The sequence below is a fragment of the Choloepus didactylus genome, chromosome 16 (assembly GCF_015220235.1).
Source record: "Choloepus didactylus isolate mChoDid1 chromosome 16, mChoDid1.pri, whole genome shotgun sequence".
NCBI lineage: Eukaryota > Metazoa > Chordata > Mammalia > Pilosa > Megalonychidae > Choloepus > Choloepus didactylus.
This window is the reverse complement of record NC_051322.1, coordinates 48666452-48688776: the sequence shown is the minus strand read 5'-3', so window position 1 is coordinate 48688776 and position 22325 is coordinate 48666452. Positions and strand designations below refer to the sequence as shown.

Sequence of the window (22325 nt, the reverse complement as noted above, 5' to 3'; positions counted from 1 at the left end):
AATGTAAGCATGTCTGGCATTTTCACGGAGAAGAGCACAAAGAAATAATGTCAGTAATAGTGCACAATAACACAGGATTTTATACCCTAGGGTCCAGTGTTTCTCAAAGCAGGTCTCAGATCACCTCTTTAGATATCAAAATGAATATTGCAGGAGTGATTGAAAAACATATACCTCCAGGTTTCACCCAAGGCATAATGAACTCTCAGAGGTGAGGATTTTACAAACTCTTCTAGATCCTTGACACTCAAAAATACAATCTGCAGACTGACAATGGTCAACATCACTTAGGAATTTAGCAATTTAGAACCTCAGCTTCCAACCCAGTCCTACTGAATCAGAATTTGCATTTAACAAGTTTCCCAGGTGATTCCAATGCACCTTAAAGTTTGAAAACCACTGTACTGGGTGATTCTTATACATAATTTTATAAGTTGGAGTATTACTGTCCTAAACAATAGCACATATAAAATCACAACAGAAACATGTACCTAGCTTATTATTTGGGTCTAAGAACCATAAGATATGTCAAAATCCAGAGGATAATCACCTAATGTTTCACTGCATCCACTTTCCCTAATAAAGAGATTCCTTTACAGACTTCTATTTCTTTTGTTAATCTCAAGGACTAAACTTAGGTTATACAAAATATTCTCAAAATAAAATTAATTTTAAATAACTAACTATAATTGTTGGTTTGTATAGCATTTTCACTCTGTTTGGGGATTAAAGTTAGATTGCAAAACCCAACAAAGTTGAGATGTTCATCATCCAAAGCAAGGATTACTGAAGCAACAGTTTACCAAAATAGCCAGATACACCAGAATGATGACGTTTTAAATCAAACACTATTTTGCTTATTTGCATACCTGTTCATTTCCAAAGATGATATCTGCAAAGGTGTATTTTTCTGAGGATTGTGTGGCAGCTAAAAAACAGGGGAAAAACAAACTAATCATATCACTGGCATGAAATACAAAAGGACCATTTAAGAAAGCACCAAAATAAAATGAATTTACCTTCTTTTTCCTTACATCTCATTGCCTTGAAGCAAAACTTTCCTTTCTCCCTACTGGCAAGTTTGGCATCTGGGAAGAAAAGAGAAAACAATTTCAAAGATCACTCTCAACTTACAACAAGGTAAAACTTAACTCGTTATACAGACTTTCTTGCTCAAACTGGAAAACAATTCAAATTTATAAATAATATTCAATGAAACATTTTTGTTTTCATTTCATTGAAGTGAATCTCCATTAAGCTCTTAAAAGGATAAAATTCAATTTTCTCAAAATATGTTGTATGTGTATATATGTATATTCACATATATATATGACATTACAGATAAATAGGAAGTTGAAGAGATCAGAGTGTGGGTGATAAAGAACTCACAATTTCACCACTCTATCATTACATATGTATGGTTTATACCAATATTATTATATGTACATACTTTGCTATGGTACATCTTCTCACCATCACAAGCACTTTTTTTTTAAATTTTATTTTGAAATAAATTCAAACTTACAGGAACAGTTGCAAAAACAATACAAACCCCATACAAAGAACTCCAGCATACCCCGATCCCCCTCCCGTGATACCCTGATCCACCAACTTTAACATCCTGTCACACCATCATTTCTTTCTTTCCCTCCCTCCCTCCCTATTATTCATCATCTATTGCTCTGTCTTCTGAACATGAGAGCAAGCTGCACACATCCTTGAACAAACAATATAATTCACATATACCTTTCCCATGAACAAGAACATTCTTTTATGCAATCCCATTAAGCACAGCTAAGAAGTTCAAGAAATTCAACATTGATACAAAGCTTACATTCCATATTTCGTTTTTTTCTTTCTTTAATCCCAACTGTGTCCCTTTGAGCCTCCTCTCCTCCATCCTCAGAACCCATCCAGGATCTTCCTTGGCATTTAATTGTCATTATCTATTTAGACTTTTTTTCTTTTTTTTTCAATTGTGGAAACATACATACAGCCTAAATCTTCCCATTCCAACCCCTCCCTAGCATTCCATTAGTGGGATTAATCACATTTAGAATGTTGCAATGCTATCACCTTCCCACCATCCATTACTAGAAATTTCCCTTCACCCCAAACAGAAACCCTACTCTCATTTCTTAACTCCCCATTGCCCCTTCCCCCACTTCGCGTAACCCATACTCTACTTTTCATCTCTATGGTCATATTCTCTGATACTTTCTTTGTGTTTACCATGGGGCTTAAATTTAACCTCTTAAATCTGTAACAATCTTGTTTTTCTTTGATACCAACTTAACTTCAATAGGACACGTAAACTATGTTCCTATACTCCTCTATTCCCCCACTTTTATGTAGTTCTTGTCAAAAACTACATATTTTACATTGAGTCCAAAACTACTGATTTATCATTACACTTTATGTATTTTAGATCCCGTAGGCAGTAAATAGTGGAGTTACAAATCAAAAATACAGTAGTATTGGTATTTATATTTACCATGTGATCTTTCCTGGAAATCTTTATTTCTTCATGTGGTTTCAGTCAACTGCTAAGTGTTCTTTCCTTTCTCCTTTCAGCCTGCTCAATTCCCTTTAGCATTTCTCATAGGACTGATCTACTGGTGCTTAAGTCCCTCAGCTTTTGCTTATTCGGGAATGTTTTCATCTCTCCCTCATTTTTACTTTCCAGTTGTTTGTGAATTTTCTAAGTCTCTGATGGTTACTGACTTCTATTTGTATTCCACTGTGGTCAGAGAATGTGCTCTGAATAAATTTCAATTTTTTAAATTTTATTGAGGCTTGTTTTATGTCCCAGCATATGGTCTATTCTGGAGAAAGATCCGTGATCACTAGAGAAGAATGTGTGTCCTGGTGATTTGGGATATAATGTTCTATATATGTCTGTTAAATTTCTCTCTCTCTCTCTCTCCTTTCTTTGTTTCTCTGTCAGTAGGGCTCCCTTTAGTATCTGAAGTAGGGCAGGTCTTTTATTAGCAAAATCTCTCAGCATTTGTTTGTCTGTGAAAAATTTAAGCTCTCCCTCAAATTTGAAGGAGAGTTTTGCTGGAAAAAGTATTCTTGGTTGGAAATTTTTCTCTCTCATAATTTTAAACATGTCATGCCACTCTCGCCTCCATGGTGGCCGCTGAGTAGTCACTACTTAGTCTTATGTTGTTTCCTTTGTACGTGGTGAATCGCTTTTCTCTTGCTGCTTTCAGAACCTGCTCCTTCTCTTCAGTATTTGTCAGTCTGATCAGAATATGTCTTGGAGTGGGTTTATTTGGATTTATTCTATTTGGAGTTCGCTGGGCATTTATGCTTTGTGTATTTATATTGTGTAGAAGGTTTGGGATGTTTTCCCCAACAATTTCTCTGACTACTCTTTCTAGACCTTTACCCTTCTCTTCCCCTTCTGGGACACCAATGAGTCTTAAATTTGGACGTTTTATTGTATCTTCATATCCCTAAGATCCATTTTGATTTTTTCAATTTTTTTCCCCTTTCTTTTGTTCTTTCATTTTCTGTTCTTTGGTCCTCAAGGACGCTGAGTCATTGTTCAACTTTCTCTGATCTTGTATTATGAGTATCCAGAGTCTTTTTAATTTGGCGAACAGTTTCTTTTATTTCAATAAGATCTTCTACTTTTTTATTTACTCTTGCAATTACTTCTTTATGCTCTTCTAGTGTCTTCTTTGCCCTTTATATCCTGTGCCATGCTCTTCTTCATATCCTTTATGTCCTGTGTCATGCCCTCGTTGTCTGACTTTAAGTTCTTTGATTACTTGCACCAAGTACTGTGTTTCTTCTGATCTTTTGATTTGGGTGTTTGGATTTGGGGGTCTCCATATCAACTGGTTTTATCATATGCTTTAAGATTTTCTGTTGTTTTTGGCCTCTTGGCATTTGCTTTACTTGATAGGGTTCTTTCTGGATACAAAAAGTACCACTCTCTAATTGGTCAGATCTACAGCTTGGTGGCACACACTTTCTCTATCTAACCAGCAGATGGCGTCCGCAAGTCACCTATTCTCCTCAAGTCAGTTTTCCCCAACTTTGTCTTTGTGGTGTGTGGGGATATGATTCTTGTGGGGTCCAATTGGTACACTAAGTTTGGGTGTGTTGTTGGTGCTGTCTGCCCTGAATGTGGGGCGAGTGTCTGGGTCGTTAGGGAGGCAGAGCAGCTTTAATAATCAAACCTCCCAGGTGTTCCCAGCCGGACATTTAAGGCTGTTGCAAGAGTCTAAGCCTTCATTTCAGTCTTGCCACAGATCATCTCTGCGCTGACCCACAAGTCCCTGGTATTGGTGTAGGGGTCCTGGGATTTCCGAGCAGGTCCCCCTTCCCAGCCGTGCCCTTCCAGGTCCTCTGATGAGGGAAGGCTATGCCACATCACAAGTGTGTGCCGGCCCTCGAGGAAAGCCCTGGGCTGCTGGAGCGTGCAGGGGCATTCCCAGCCTGCTGTAAAGATGGTTGAATGGGGAGTGTTAATTTCCCCCTTTTCGCACAGCTCCGCCTTCCCAGCTCCAGGACAATTAGCTGTGGGTGCACTAAAGGCCACTGTCCATGGCCGAAACTGTGGCATGTACATAGTGCTGCAGGAAGTACTCCCCTTCATACTGGGACCCTTGGCATGGCTCTGGGCTATAGCTTCGGCCCCGGGCAGGAGCGTTCCTAGCCCGCCGGGGAGATGGCTGCAAGGGGTGTGGTTTCTTTCTCCTTTTGGCTCCCCTCTGCCCCCTAACCCCGAGACAACCAGCAGCGGGCTATTCTCCATGCTAGACACCAAGACGTTGGCACAGCATGCTCCTGACGTGCTTCACTACGCGGTTCTCACCGTTGTAACTGCAGCTGCTCCCGGGTTGCTTTTTTTTTTTTTTAAAGAACTAGTCCATCTCCAAACACCAACCCACGGTTTCCCCACACCACAGCACGGCCGCGGGACTCTCAGCCGGCTCACTCACTCGTTTCAGAATGCAGACTCCTGTTTACACCAAATGCATGGTCCCTGTGGATTTAGCAGACCTTGCCCAGCTGGTTCATCACTGGAACTGATGTTCTGGGTCACTTTCTGGCTTTTATCTAGTATTTTTCACACAGGTGTTTTTTTGCCCTGTCTCACCTAGCTGCCATCTTAGGTTCCTTCCCACAAGCACTTTTAAATGCTAAAACATTTTAATGACTGCAGAATAGTCTGAGTTGTAGTAGATTTACATTAAAGCTACACTGAATTTTTTCCTGTTAAACATACTCTTGCAATAAACCTCCCTGAATATACGGATTTTCCCATATTTTGAATTAAGTTCTATGTATAAATCTCAGAAGTAAGGATTAATATGAGGCTAAGGGTTTAAACATTTTTATATCTTTTGAAATACAATTCTTTCCCAGAAAGAGCAAAAATTTTGCCAGTTTTATCCAACTCTAATAAGCACTATGAATTCTCATACATTACTGGCACAATGATAAATTGATAGAAACTTTCTGGAAAATAATTTGTCAGTATGTACCACAAATCTGTGTGTATATCCCTTCACCAAACCCATGAATATTTATCCTGCAGAAATACTTGTATAAGTGCACAGAGATACAAAGACACATGATTAATGACCAGAGCATGTTTATAAAAGGGAAAGAAAGGAATACTGCCTAAAAAATCGACAGCTTCTATTTGTGTATGTCTTAGAATGCGCACTTGTGTGTATGGGTTTGTCTGTGTATGTACAGACAGACTCTCTGTTTTGAGTTCTAATGCTCCTAATAGAGTATGTAACCGTGAACAAGTTAAATTCTCTAACCTCATGACCCTTGTCTACAAAACAAGGATAATAATAGTACTTATCTTTTAGTTTATATGAGAATTGAATGAGAGAATGTCAATGAAGCATTTAGCTCAACATACCTCACAAAACAAGCACTCAATAAATGGTTGTTTGCACGGTTTGTACATAAACAAATACACAGAAAAAACCAGCCAGCAAACAGTGCCTACCAGTGGTGAAGGAAAAAAGAGAAACTTCCACATTCTACTCTATATATTTACGTACTGATGGAATTTTTGACAGTGAGCATATGCTTAAGCACTGGTTTAACAACTAAAAGAGAAGAAAATGCAAGTAGTAAAGACATGGAAGAGAATAAAAAGATAGGGAAGAATGACTCAAGAGAAGCAATTTGATACAGTCACATAAACTAATGAAAGCACAATTTAATGTTCCTAAAAAGCTAAGCTGTACCAATAATTTTATGATATTCTGGTACTATTCTTAAAAATCCAGTAATTAAGATTTCAGAATTTATTACAAAGGAGAGAAAAAGCACACACCTTTGTTTTCAGAGAGATTTACAGATTTCTGCAACTTCCAGTGTTTGCTACTACTTGATACTTGTACTATATGAAATTCCTTAACACCTGCTTCACTCTGTCAAAAAGAGATAAAAGAGTCATTCAGGATTTATGAATGCTAAATTAGAATATTTCAATGAGAACAATATTCAGACACTGCTATCAAATTCAGTATCAATTAGCATGAGATGAAATTTGTATTTTGAAATAAAGCAAATATATATTTCATAAAGTTTAAGTTACCTAAATTCACCTATAACATTCTTAAAACACAGAAGTCAATATTTTATCCAAGAAATTTTATTTTTTATGAATTAACCAGCTTTATGGGACAAATTATTATTCCAATTTTATGGGGGAGGAAACTGAGACAGGATGTGTCCAAGGTATAATTGGTACATCTAGTAAGCGGGAGAACTGGAATCTGAGCCCAAGAACCCCTGCCTGGCTTGGGATCCAAGTTATCTCGGTTATGGTTGGGTGGGATGTAAACAGACAGGCAAGCCAGGTGACTATTTGGAAGAGCAGCGGTCACATGTCAGCAGAAAATGGCAGGCCGCAGTGGGCATTCAAGAAATGGAGCAGAGATTTGGGGAGAATTAGAGAGGAGTAGCACAATTAAAGAAAGAAAGCAGCTTTGAAGTCCCAGACCCCGTGTGGCCCAGCTGTCTGTGGTCTCTGGCCTTTCCAGTCCCAACCCTGTGTAGCACACATCCGTGGTCACTGGCCTTCCAGTCCCAGATCCCATGTGGTAGATTCTGTGGTCACTAGCCTTCTAGTCCCACATTCCACGTGACAGATGTCTGGTCATTGGCCCCAGACCCTGTGTGACCCAGTATCCAGTTTCCTGTCCTTGGTCAGTCACATTCTTCCCATATGGAACCACACACTGCCCACCCCCCCCAACCCCAATAACTGAGCTAGTTCGAACGGGCTTCTGTTTATCACCTCAAGTGACCCTGCTCGATGATGTATACCCCTTCCCAGGGGCAGCCAAGAGTGTCTTCTCTCTACCCAAGGCTGGGCAGCTCTCCAGAGGGAGTGAGTCCTAGGGGGATGACTCTCTTTTCTATACAAGAATCCAAGAAATATTTTTAACTATAATGTACCCACAGTGGCAAATTTTAATATACTGAAAAGGCTTTCTTTCCAGCTATTGCAATCTATCTTAATGAGTTTGCTGGTATTAAATAAATTTAAAAAATTATTTGTTGTTGTCAATTTTTAATCAAAACCATGGCTTTTTAAAATTATTTCTTCTGGTCTTTTTGAAAGATCTTATTCTCATTAAAGCAAAAGCAAAGAAACAAAAAAAAAACCCTCATAAAATGGAATGCTAATGTATAGCCAATGCACATGAAGTTGTTTAAACAGTATATAATTTTTTAAATTCTGAATAAGAACAAATTCTGAAATTTGAAATTAAAATCTTCTTACTCGTATTAAATTAAAAAAACGTTCTTTGTTTTGAAGACCACTGAAGTATTAGCACAACTCTAAATATCCTAAAAAGGAGTGATTTAAGGAGTGACCTTGTAAGTTTATGAAGCTAAAAGCAAAGGACACTATAGAATCAATAAGTAATATTTTAAATAAATATCTGAACTGAATCACTCTGAGGCTAAGACCATATTTTAATCATGAAATCACATTCCCTTCTTCGAAAATATTCACTTTGATATTTAAAGTACGTGATATGAATGAGAAAATTTTTGAAATGCTTACCAAGGAAATGCAGAAGTGAAAAGTTACCAAATTAATATTGAATGTGAAATCCTAACCAAAATTCAAAAATTTAATTACATCAATAGATTCTTCTCAGTGGTAAGACTAGAAAGTACTTTATGAGATCTCTTTTGGCTTATGGAACGGGGACTATGTATCACATGGACATGTACCATTTTAATGCCACCATATCTGCTTATTTGAAGAGAGAATGAGGGATAAAATCACAAAGCTAATGGAGAATTAAGATGTTTGCACACTCTATTCTATATAAGCATTCCTAAATTCTTAGCGTATGCTGTCTTATAAAGGAAAAATTCCATTACTAAAAACAAAGTTAACATTTCAAATATAATTTTAAAAAACAATTTTAAAGCAACTTACAGTATTGATATTTTCTATATCCACAAAGACTAGCATATTTCCTCCTCTGCCTTCTTCATCTTCAAGAGAATTACTTCTGTAGACAGTGGCTCGTACATTCAAAGAACGGCTGGTACAAATAACTGCAGTGTGTCTTAATATTCTGTGTCTAAAGATGTAAAAAAATGCAAATTTAATCGAAAGACCTCTCCCTATGTTATGATTCTCTCATTCCAAATGAAGACTTAAAAAACTGATCACTCTTAGCACCATTTATACTCTTAAAAAAAAAAAAAAGTTGAATACAATAAAGTAAAAACATCTAGTTAAACTAACTTTAGTTCAAATTCATTCTTCTCATTTTGGAAGGAAACTATTAGTCTCCCTGATTCTAGACTTCTTCCCTGCTCTTCAAACTAACCTGTACAGCACTAAAACTAATCTTCATATAGTAATGTCCTGATGATGCGTTTTCTCTGACAGTTCCAAACTACTACATCTACGAAGTAAAATCCAACCCACCTGGCATCCAAGGGCCTTTACAACATAGCTTTACCTTCCCAGTCTTATTTGCCTTTACTTCTTTTAACATATTTTATACCCAAACTAAATATGTTCAGCTTATACATTCTAACCTGTAAATTTTGTTCGGATACATAGCTACTCCCTGGAATACCCACTACTCTCTCATGTATCCCCTCAATATCTAAATTCTGAAATCTTTACTTTCATTAAAGGCTCACTTCACCACTACTTCATTCCTCATTGCCCTGGTTAGGGTACTCCTTCTATCATCTTCTTAAAAGAGAATAAACATATAGTAAGGACCCAAAATTTACCTGTATTTTCAAACATTATCTTATTTTAGCCTCATAAGTCTTACATATACTTTTATTCCATTAAACGAAAAAAAATGTAGCACAAATATTCTTAATACTGTAAAAAATGACAATGGCACTCTGACAAATAAAAAACATTCTGTTGTGCAATATAAAAGTCACAGATTCTTGGGTGAGCTAGTTATGTTCAATCTTTTCCAGTGGTCCCCATTATAACCCCACCTTAATTATCTGCCGTACAAATACACAAATTTTTTTTCCATACAATGATATATCCTCAAGAGGTGGGGGAGGCAATGGTGAAAGGGACAGGTTGAACAAAATTTTTCTTATAAAAGAATGCTTGTAAGCAGATTGTCTTCACATAGAAACAACACTCTATTTTAATACATGGTATCTTTAATTCCATTATTATGTACAGTATAATTCCATAGTACATGGTCATATCAAAGAATCATGAAACTTACAGATGGAAGCAACTAAAAACATTAAGTTGTTTATTTTCCCCCCACTTTGGCCATTTAGAATTTATAGTTATATTATGAACAACCTCAGATATAAACATCATGCATAATTTGGAAGAAGATAATCTCTTAATAAACGACATATGTTAAATATATTTACATCAAAATGTTTATATGGATATGTACACAGACACTAAACATAGAGGTTAAATCAGAAAAGTTTTAAAAGACTCACCGTATTTTAGGCTGCTTTTTAACACTTTCATAGTAAAACAAAAAATTAATTTCATGGACCCCTTCTTCATCTGGCCCCCGTAACCACATTGGTAGCTGGACTGAAGCTCCAGGTAGAAGAACAGTGTCAGGAAGGGGAACAGAAATCACCTCTGGTTGACTTCCTATGCCAATGCCGAAGTCTACAGAAGAAGCTGATGATATGAGCGCTGTACACATAGAGGTAGAATCTGTCACCACAGTCTTGTAAGCACTACAGTTCTCAGAAGCTGAGGGACTTAGTGGTGTTAGAACAGCAGTATTACCACCAAAAGTAAAGAACTCTGGATGTTTAGAAACAACCTTTAATCCAGTAAGAGGACATTTGCTGACATTGACAAATTCTACATATGCTTTTCGGATTTCTCCACAGAGGAGCCCCGTAGGAAAATGTATAAAGAATACCTGCAATGGAGAGAAAAAATATTACTAGTTCAAATTCATTCTTCTCATTTTGGAAGGGAGCTATTAGTCTCCCTGACTCTAGACTTCTTCCCTGGCCATCAAACTAAATTGTATAGCACCTAAAACTAATCTTCATATAGTAATAGTAAAGAGTCTGCTAAACATTCTGAATCTCTAATGAATAACACTTTCAAGATGCTCTATTTGTTTACTAAAGGTTTATAAGTATTTCACTAATTTTCTTTGATATTGCCTTCAGTATGTGGCTATTAACAACTCCATTTTAGAAAAGACGATGAAACAAAGAGACTAATGTTACTCTGCCACTCAGTAACCGATTTCAGAGTTGTGAATTGAAGGTAATTATCAGTAATGGAAGGGTTACCATGTCAAAACTTTCACAGTACTACAGATTACAGAAAAGAGGATTCACAAGTGATTTGACATGGCTACATGAATTAAATAATTCTCAATATTATAGCCTTTGTCACTGACAACTTTAAAAGTAGCTCAATTATTAACTTACACATCAAGATGAAAAGATATACTATGGGACTTGAAAGGGAAGCACATGCACGTCCACAATTCCATAACCACAATTCTAAACTCCAAACAGGTCAGTTTCAGGCTCATATGGGGGTAAAATGTGACCTGAACTAATGGTTATTGCCTTTACTATTTAGTGTGAATATTCATATAGTTCACTTAAGAAATATTAATGTGCTTCATTACCAGGTGCTACTACAAACCCAACAGGGGTTACATAACATGCTACACACACACACACACACACACACACACACACTCTCTCTCTCTCTCTCTCTCTCTCTCTCTCTCACACACACACACATTTATGTTTCTAACATAAAAAAAAATTTGAATCCCAAAACACATCTGGTCTCAGGATTTCAGATAAAGGATTGTGGACCTATATTAAAGTAGTGGAAATAGGGACTAATAAGCTCACCCAGTAAGTTATTTGCATTTAAAAAACCCTTAAGTGTAAATGTCAGAACTACACTGAGTGTATCTAAGAAAAGAAAAATGTAAGGTATTAGCATGAGGAATACGGTTTAATCAAGTTTCAGCTGGCATTCCCAAAGGATTTATGAAATTACAATGGAAATATGTGTTTTTCAATCTGAGTCTGAGAGGGACTTCATTATGGCTGTATTCTAAAGGAATCAGAGAAGCTTTGTGGTATCAGGAACTTTAAAAGTGGGTATGACTCCCCCCTACATGGGACATGACTCCCAGGGGTGTAAATTTCCCTGGCAACGTGGGACATGACTCCCAGGGATGAGCCTGGACTCAGCATTGTGGGATTGAGAAATCCTTCTTGACCAAAAGGGGGAAGAGAAAGGAATCAAAACAAAGTTTCAGAGGCTGAGAGATTTCAAATGGAGTCGAGAGGTCATTCTGGAGGTTATTCGTATGAGTTATACAGATATCCCTTTATAGTTTATAGTATATTGGAACAGCTAGAAGGAATTACCCAAAACTGTTGAACTGCAATCTGGTAGCCTTGATTTTTCAAGATGACTACATAACTATATAGCTTACTTGATGTGACTGTGATTGTGAAAACCCTGTGGCTCACACCCCAATATCCAGTGTATGGATAGGTGAGTAGAAAAATGGGAACAAAAATAAAATAAGGGGAATGGGGATGTTTTGGGTGTTCTTTTTTACTTGTATTTTTATACTTTAATTTTTTTTGGAGTAAAGAAAATATTCAAAAATTGATTGTGGTGATGAATGGTACCGGGGACAATTCATTGCATACTGTGGATGATTGCAGGGTATGTCAACATACCTCAATAAAACTGAATTTTTAAAAATGTGGATATAGGAAATCAAGGGATTAATGTAGAAATCCAAAATACAGATTAACAGATAGGAAAAAAATAAGCCAGGCATAGTGTTATATTGAAAAACAATGACTCGTACTGAATAGCTAGTGTCAAATAACCTTATGCATGTAGAGTGCTCAGAAAAGTGTTAGCGCATAACTGTTCAATTAATGTCAATTACTATTTTTTTTTTGCTTGATGTATTTGAAAAAAATTGTTTTTTAAGTTTAATGAGCTCATTAGAGAGGACTTATTAAATGGAAAGGTACACCGTTTTATGTTTTGGAAGTTTCAAATTTATAAAAATGAAATTTCTCTCTAAATTGTTCTATAAATCCAGGGCAATTTCAATAAAAATTACAACACAGTTTTTTCTTTTTTAACAGAATTTGATAAGCTAATTTAAAAATATACATGCAGAAACAAGAGGCCAAAAATAGCCTGAAGATAAACAGGGTTGGGGTAAAGGGGGATAATCACCTTACAGGATATCAAGAATTACTATAAAGCTGTAGTAATTAAGACTATACTGTTGGTTCAGGAATAGACAAACAGAAAGTCAATTCTATTAATTGTAGTTTGCCACTATAAAATGTGGTAAACTAGAGCTATCCCTCAGTAACTAAGCAATAGCTACCCAAAGGCTTGGTAGAAAAATGCAGGAACCAAATAGATAAGGAAATATCTCTCTTACTTTCCAAAACCAATTAACCAAACAGATTCAACTGATAGCATAATAAAATAGCCCTCACTATCTGAACTCAAATTCCAAGTCACTGCATGCCAAAACCAGAAAGTAAATAAATTTGGATACTGAGCAATATTTGGATACTGAGCATTTAACAACGCAATATACTTCTGCAATTATCTTGGTAGTTGTGTACTAATTTCATCCCAAAGAGGCAGCCCTAAATGGCAAAAGAACTGTACATAAAACATGCAAGATTTGTGGGGGAATATCAAGTGTTGAGATGTTACAGCAAAACTAGCTATAACAAGTGAAACAAAGTACTGTATCGACACAGAAAGATACACATAGGCACCTGGATACAACCAAGAAAGCTACATCACTGATAAGACAGGAAGGGTACAGGAATAAGTATAAAAGATCCATGATCCACCATCTAGGGTCATGTATAACGTATCTTCAGAATAAAGGTTTTTGTTAAGTATACTATGTTGACTCTTTAACAAGGATGAGTACATCTAGCCTTTACCTCAAATGCACAGTTGCTAAAAGTCCTTTCAAACAGTTGATTTTTTTGTGATAGCTTCAAATTCAAATGGAAATTAAGACCAGCAACCCACCAATCTCACTTCTACTAATTAATCATAAATATATATGTATGTAAACACAAAATGGCATTGTTCATTGTGCCTTTATCTGTAACAGAAAATGACTGGAAAAAAATCAAATGTCCACCGCACAAGTCCATTTATACAAACTATGGTACGTATACATAATATAGTACTATGAGTGGAACTTAAAGGGGCTTGCGTTAAAAATTTTTTCCTAACTAAAGTAAATGAATGAAAACTTTTGGGCAACAACCATTTTCTCCAATAGAATTTAAGAATAAAGTATTTGTAATCTACAATTTCTAGGAAACGCAGATAGATAACAGCTCGTTTGCTTTCAGTATGGTACAGTCACAGTAGTATAAACATAACTCTCTAATTTTATCTTCTCTCAGTAAGCTTAATAATTTTCATCCTCAAACTTTTTTGATAAATACTGATTATGAGTGATTATTTCATCAGACACTGTAGATTAATAACTTCTTTCACTATTCCCTTAAACACCTCAAATTCTATAAAATATTTCTAACATATTAATGCATACCTTTGCTTTTCGAAATATAGCAGGATTCTTAACTGACTTCCACAATATCTAATTTTGGATTAACCAAATTCTCAATTTACTTAGTAGAAAGTACTGAGTGATGTTTATGGAACTGAACAATTAGTGCCTTTACGCTTTCTACTATGCCCACCCTCTTCTGCTTATCAAGAGTGACTATTTGTTCCCAAACCTGTTTATACAAATTAAATATTATATAAACTGCTTCCACCTGTCCTGAAAATATACCTTTTACCTGCAGACAAAATCTGGACAAATACTGAACATAAACTACTTGACAACTGTCTTTCAGATTCTCACTCTGAAGAAACCAAAAGCAAAACTGAAGACAACTTATGGAAGTGGTTTAATGCATGCAAGACAAAATGAAACTCCTATCAGGAAATCAACACCACCACTGAAGGAAAAGGACTCTGCTTTAAACTGCCCCTCAAAAAGTGGTGAATAAATATACATTTGTATGTTTTACATTAAGGTAAAATTTTGAGGGTATGGATCTTTTTTTGGTTTGTTCTTCATTTTACAAGCTTTTCAAATTAGTCAAACAGCAGTTGTTACTTTATAGGATCAAAGGTCCTCTGCTCTAAAATACCCTCTCTCAAGTTGAACCACATCTCTAAAAATCAGTTTTTAAAAAAAAAAAACAAAAACAACTAAGACATTCAAGAAGCAAAGAACTAGGAATATCAAAAATAAGATGAATGTAAATTTAAAGATGGTTGAATTGAACAGACTTTAAAAACAAAGTTACTGGAGGCAGGGCAAGATGGCAGCATAGAGAGACATGGAATTTAGTTCATCTTCTAGAGCAACTAGTAAATACACAGGAACAACTAACTAGTAAATAGTCCAGAACCACTGTTGGGGGACATCCGTAACTGGACACACATTGTACATCAGCCTGGAGTGGATGGAATGGCTGAGATTGCAGAATAGAACTGTTAAGTAAAGCTCCCCAAACTACGAGCTGGCCACCGCCTCCCCCTTCCGTCATGGCAGGCTAAGTTGGAAAACTACCCTTTGGGAAAAAGAAGCAGTCCCTGCTGGAAGAACAGGAATGTAACTCAACCAAGCTCCGACTGTGGTTTTTATTAACAAATCTGGACTACTGAATACAAGCTACAAGCACAAATAAACCCAGAGCAAGCATGAAAGGAACCTGAGGTTCCTCCCAGCAGAAAGGAGGCAGGGCTGACAGAAAATAAATAAATAAATAAATAAATAAATAAATAAAACCAGAGGATTTTGGAGATGACTGAGCTCAGAATGCTGGAAAACAGCTGTGTCCCAAGAAAAGGGCACACAGAACCAGGTACACACACTGGTTGACTGGCAAAACTGGGGGGCCGGGACTGGCTCTGAAAAGGGGCTTTCTTTTTCCTTTTTTCCCCTCTCATTCTAAGTAGCTCATTAGAGAAAGCCTTAGGCATTTTCAATTGTCAGCCCTAACACAAGCAAGGGTGGAGTTAACAGTCAGAGAGACAAAGGAGGAATTCAAGTGTAGAAGATAACTCCCTAAAGGGTGTATCTTCCCTAAGAAAAGGGGAGTGGGGCCCAGATCAAGTGGCTGCCCACCCTCAGAGAATTCAGACCCCAGGGCCTGGGGTGGAGAGTGGGGGGTGGGCTGGAACGAGAAACATGTTAAGCTTGGCTTCTGATACCCTCACCCCCTGGCCAGGACAAGGTCCACTGAAAACTAAAGGGACCGCATCTCTTTACACCAGAGGGGAGCAACAAGCTGACAAGCGCCACCTACTGGGCAGGATAGGAAAAGCAGAGTCTAGAGCCCTCACAGGAAAGTCTCACAATCTGCTGGGTCCACCCTCAGGGAATACAGGCTCCTACTAAGAACTGGGCCTGACTATTCTGGAAAAATCTGATTGGAGATTTTCGGGGACGGATGGGCTCCCAAGAATTTGTAACAAAAAATTACAAATGGGAAAAACAAAGATATGGCCCAGTCAAAGGAACAAATTTACACTTCAACTAGGACACAGGAATTGAAACAACTAATTATTAATCAAACAAATCTCCTTAAACAATTTAAAAATCAAATCAATGAGTTGAGGGAAATATGGTACAAGACATGAAAGATACAAAGAAGACACTGGGCAAACATAAGGAAGAACTTGAAAGTTTGAAAAAACAATTGGCAGAACTTACGGGAAGGAAAGGCAAAATACAAGAGATGAAAAATGGAGACATAAAACAGCAGATTTGAAGAGGCAGAAGAAAAGATTCATGGACTGGAGGACTGGACATCTGAATTTCTATACATAAAAGAACAGATAGGGAAAAAAATAGAAAACTCTGAGCAGCATCTCAGGGATTCAATGACAACATGAAGCGCATGAATGTACATGTCATGGGTGTCCCGGAAGAGAATAGAAGGGAAAAGGGGCAGAAACAATAATGGAGGAAATAATCACTGAAAATTTCCCATTTCTTAAGACAGACATGAAATGACAGATGCAAGAATTATAGTATACCCCAAACGGAACTGATCCAAATAGACCTATGCCAAGACACTTAATAATCAGATTATCAAACGTCAAAGACAAAGAGAGAATTCTGAAAGCAGCAAGAGAAAAGCGATCCATCACATACAAGGTAAGCTCAATACAACTATGTGTAGATTTCTCAGTGGAAACCATGGAAGCGAGAAGGCAGTGGTATGATATATTTAAGCCACTGAAAGAGAAAAACTGCCAACCAAGAATTCTATATCTGGCAAAACTATCCTTCAAAAATGAGGGAGAGTTTAAAATATTTTCAAACAAACAGGTACTGAAAGTTTTTGAACAAGATACCTGCTCTACAGGAAATACTAAAGGGAGCACTACAGGCAGACAGGAAAAGACAGGAGAGAGAGGTCTGGAGCCCAATATTGGGTGATGGTAGTACAATACTGTAAGAATGAACAACATGACTAAACAAGGATAACTGTTAGTATAGTTGAAAGAGGAAGGTCAGGGGCATGTAGGACACCAGAAGGAAAGATAGAAGATAAAGACTGGGACTGTATAACTTAGTGAAACCTTGATTCTAATGATTCTGATTAGATGTACAAATATGTTTTTACATGAGGGAGAATAAATGAATGTCAACTTTGTCAGGTGTTAAAAATGGGTGATACTGGGGGAAAATACAATCAGTGCAAACTAGAGTCTATAGTTAACAGTAACACTGTAAAAATTTCCATTAATTGCAAAAAAGGCAATACACCAAAGCTAAATGTGTATAAGAGGAGGATATAAGGGATGGGTATGGGATTCTTGGTGTTGGTGTCTGACTTTATTGTATTTTAATTTTAATTTTTCTTTTGTTGCTTTTTAGTTGTTTTTTTTTCTTTCTTTTTACTTTTTTCACCTCTTCCTCTTTCTTTGTGGAAGAAATGGGAATGTCCTTATATAGATAGTTGTGGTGAATAAATAAATATCTGATTATACAGGGAACCATTGATTGTTTACTTAGGATGGAATGTATGGTGTGTGAATAAAACCCTCTATAAAATAAACAGAGAGATACAAGTGTTGGGAAAATGTGGAGAAATGGATGTACCTAATCATCATTGGTGGGGAGGCAGAATGGTGCAGTCCATCTGGAGGGCAGTGTGGTGGTTCCACAGGAAGCTAAGCATGGGGTTGTCATATGGTCCTGCAACTTGGTTACTGGTATATACTTGGAAGAACTGAAAAGGGACAAGAATGGACATTTGCACAGTGGGGTTTATGGTGTCAGTATTCATGATTTGTAGTGGATGAAGGTGGCCTAAGGGTACAATGACTGATGAACGGAATGGCGAACTGTGGTACACACATACAATGGAATACCGAGCTGCTACAAGAAGAAATGAAGTTATGAGGTGAATGGACATTGAGGACACGATGTTGAGTGAAAAAAAAAACAGAAATGAAAAGAAAAACATTACAATGTCTCACTACTATGGACTAACTATAACGTACAAACTCTGAGAACTGAGACTGAGAGCACGGGTTATCAGAGAAAGGCTCATTGTAAAAGTTCCTAGATTGTAAGCTCTTACAGCAGTTACATCTATTCCTGAGTTGTAATGGTTATTTCTAAATTCCGAGATGCTGAGCTCTTTGTGTATAACCTGGCTGGTCCCTGGAACTTTGGCTATCTGTGTGACACATGAGACTCAGAGCCAGAGTCTGGCAGCTCTGTAGGTCAGCATTACTCCATAAAGCAAATGTTAAGAAGTCTGCAAAAAGAAATCAGACTTCAATTAGAGATATGAACGAAATGAACTTGGTTAGGACTAAGGTAAATCAGACTAAAGCGTAAAGAACGATAGTGATGGTGTTTTTAAAACTTCAACTTCTGTGTGAGACCAAAGGAAGAGATGTTTGTTAGGCACAAAACCTATATTTTTTGTAACACACTACATAATTTAACTTATATGGTTAGTTTATTCAAACAACATAATTACATGGAACGTTGAATGGGGAGTGAAATCTGGTTGGTTTGTACAGGTTAGTGTGAAGCCCCAGTACATACCAGAGTAATTTGGACAGAGAATAAAAATGTATTTGCAAAGCCTCCTTGAGGGACTGGGGGAAAATGTGGGAATATTAAATTTCCCCACCTGGGAAATTAATGATATTTTTATAAGAATGAGGGGCTACCAATTTAGAAAATCGAGCCCTACCTCTTGGGGCTTGCCCTTATGAAGTTTGTTACTGCAAAGGAGAGGCTAAGCCTACTTATATTTGTCCCTAAGAGTCACCTCCAGAGAACCTCTTTTGTTACTCAGATGTGGCCTCTCTCTCTAAGCCAACTCTGCAGGTAAACTCACTGCCCTCCCCCCTACATGGGACATGACTCCCAGGGGGTGTAAATTTCTCTGGCAATGTGGGACATGACTCCCAGGGATGAGCCTACCCTTGGCAATGTGGGATTGAGAAAGCCTTCTTGAACCAAAAGGCAGAAGAGAAATGAAACAAAATAAATTTTCAGTACTTGAGAGATCTTAAATAGAGTCGAGAGGTGATTCTGGAGGTTATTCTTATGCATTATATAGATATCCTTTTTTAGTTTTTAGCATATTGGAATAGCTAGAAGGAAATACCTGAAACTGCTGAACTGCAACCCAGTAGCCTTTATTCTTGAAGATGATTATATAACTATACAGCTTACACTGTGTGACTGTGAAAACTTTGTGGCTCCCACTCCCTTTATACAGTATATGGACAGATGAACAGAAAAATGAGGACAAAAAGTAAATGAATAATAGGGATGCATGAGAGGTATGGGATGTTTTGGGTGTTCTTTTTTACTTTAACTTTTATTCTTAATCTTTTTTGCGTGTGCTAATGACAATGTTCAAATCTGATTGTGGAGATGAATGCACAACTATATAATGGTACTGTGAACAACTGACTGTACACTGTGGATGACTATATGGTATATGAATACATCTCAATAAAACTGAATTTAAAAAAAACTGAGGAAGAGTTTAAAATATATTATGACATAGACAAATAAAAGAATACCATATGTAGCTGTTAAAAAAGAATTCTTACTAATGAAAATAGGACCAAATTACACAATTAATGAGAAAATGTAAGGCACGGGCTAAAATGTTAATATGTTATGTGTATAACATTTATAATTATTAAAACTATACACAAGTGCACAATGAGAGGCCTGAAAAGATAAACACCAATGTGTTATCAGTGGCATCTTTTGAAAGTAACTTGTTAAGCTTACAACTACCCTGCTAGGGAAACTCAGGATGCAGGAACAAGGGCCTCCTTCTCATGTTCATGCTTCTAATACATCACTCTGCTCCTGGTCTAGTTCTGCCTGAGGCAAGGTGGCCAGATTTCTCTTCTAGACTCTTGAAGTTTGAAATAAAGTGGCACAAAGACTCGAAGTTGTTGGACTAGGGTCATATCATAAACAATGCTTTCTAAAGGCTCAGAAATTTTTGGTGCTAAAATCCCTGGAGTGGCTGAGGCTTCTCTCATCTTTGAGGCTTGTTTTTCTTTAATTCTTTAGTTTCTATGAGACATTCCACTATCCTTCAACTAAATAAGACATTTTTTCTTTCTTTCTTTGCACTAGCTTGCATCAGTTTCTATCTTTTGCAACTAAAAGACCTTAATACTGCGGGACACTGATTACGCGCTTTAACTTGGCGGGCCTGGGCTGGGGGACCGGATCCACCCCTGGGGAGGGTAGTGGGTACGGGTGAGTGCGCCCTCTACAGCCCCCCGGGCCTGAGAAAGTGAGGCCGGAGGCAGGCCCCATTTCCTCACCCAAAATATACCAAATGTTAGGAGAGGCTTGCCGGAGGGAACCGCCTTTTCCCCACCCCCTTATCTTGCCCGGACACTCCCCGTTGCCAGCGCAACTCCCATCACCACTGGTGCGCATACATTGTTGCCGGACACCGTTACGGGAGCAACTCTCGCCCCTTTTCAATCAACCTCCGCGCCCTCTCAGAACCAATCCAAGCCTTTAACCCTTACAGCTACCCCGCCCTCTAAACCGCCCGATATAAACTTGTACTCTCCCCTAATAAAGCTCTCTCTCTCTTGGTTTTCATCATCCTAAAAGAAACGTGTCCCGCCTGTTCCTTTCTCGCCGCCCTCCATACTTGCACGCCTCCCGCCGGGGACCTGGCCAAGTCCCCCGCCTCGCCCTCGCCTCCGGGAAAGAGCCCCCGCCGCCGGTACCCTCGGAGCAATCCTGGGAGCCTAGGATTTAGCAACCGGCCGCCACCCTCCCCCAGATGAATCAACAGCGACCGCAAATACGATATGAAAGTAGGCTTGGGTGGGATATTCAAAGAGGGTAAAGGGAGATACTGCTTTTTACTTCATATACATCTATATTGGTTAAATTTTTTATAAGCATTTATTACATTATTTTTATAAAATATAAGAAAAAAGAATCATTGATTTTAATAATAACCAATGTGTTGTATTATAAGTGCTTCTATCATGTTTTATAAGCTGGCTATGATTTGATATCAATTTGCATGATTATCCTACTTTTGTGAATTAAATATATTTATTTCTAGCTTAATAAGTAATTTAAAACTATGGTTCAGTGTAATAACCTCAAAATCTAAAAATAATTTACTCAAAATATAATTTGACCACATAAACTAAGTCATGAAAATTCAAAAAATGAAATACCTCCAACAGTGGCATTTCCTCAGTGATTAAAGGATCTAAACGTCGATCAGGACCATATTTAATAGATGTTTTCTCTTCTTTTGTGTTGTTAAGTCGAGGACCTTGAATTTCTAAATCCTGTCTCCCACGTACTGATATACTCAAGGAATGTTTTCCTGAAATGAAAAATAATCAATGCCCTAAAATAATCTGGTATGTTAACTGACACCAATTTAGCTTGAATATAGAAAGTTTCAAATTAATTAAATGCTTTACTAAGGCACAGAAATTCTAGACAATTCTTGATTAACATGGTTAATTGGAGAATAAAGTATATTTTGTCTGCATATTTAACAATACATGTGGTATACTGCTTAATTTCTCACTTTGACAGAATTTATTTACTTTGCCGAAAGACTGTAGATACATCACTGAAACCAATATTTAACCATAATGCCTATTAACCAAAAAGATCTATCTCAGAGAACAGCTATCGGGACCCAACAATTTGATTCAGGCTATGAAGAGAGATATCTACTTTCAAAGGAAAACCATTTCAAAACACTGAATAGGTACTTTTCACTTTAACTCATTTTCAAATATACATACTAATTTGAATCATTTTTATATTACAAATAATTAGATCTTCTCAATAGACTGTACAAAGAAAATTAAATATAATACAGGTGGCTTTCTCAAAATTAAACTCATTTAATATTCATATATGAGGTTTTTCTCAAAGGCTTCCACATAGTGCACATATGTATTTAAGAAGCTAGAATATACTACTCTCTTTACTACAGGAGTACTTGGAGGCTTTAATGTACTGAAGGTCACTGTGATGCTCCCTGACGGAATAGGTAATGTAGCATTTCCCAAAGCTATTTGACCCAAAATCCTATTATCATTAGTTTAGTATAATGAACTACACTAAAGCATCCTAAAATTCAGCTTGCAAACTTGATTTATTTTAAATAGTAATTCAGGATCTCTTCATACAATGTCATAAAATATGAAATTGTGTGAAGAGATTATGATATAAATGAATATACTT

The 22325-nt window shown here is 37.1% G+C and overlaps 1 protein-coding gene across 5 annotated transcripts in view; it reads right to left on the bottom strand.

Annotated features, from left to right (window-relative positions):
• TRAPPC8 (trafficking protein particle complex 8) overlaps positions 1-22325 on the bottom strand; it is a 150529-nt gene that overhangs the window by 35319 nt on the left and 92885 nt on the right. For all 5 annotated transcript variants that reach the window (XM_037805717.1, XM_037805718.1, XM_037805719.1 and 2 more), the window contains 6 exons: positions 21293-21447; positions 9967-10409; positions 8450-8597; positions 6320-6416; positions 1020-1088; positions 870-928 (listed from right to left, as the gene is read on the bottom strand). In XM_037805717.1, coding sequence (XP_037661645.1) covers positions 870-928; positions 1020-1088; positions 6320-6416; positions 8450-8597; positions 9967-10409; positions 21293-21447 — 971 coding nt within the window. The remainder of the gene's footprint in view (positions 1-869; positions 929-1019; positions 1089-6319; positions 6417-8449; positions 8598-9966; positions 10410-21292; positions 21448-22325) is intronic.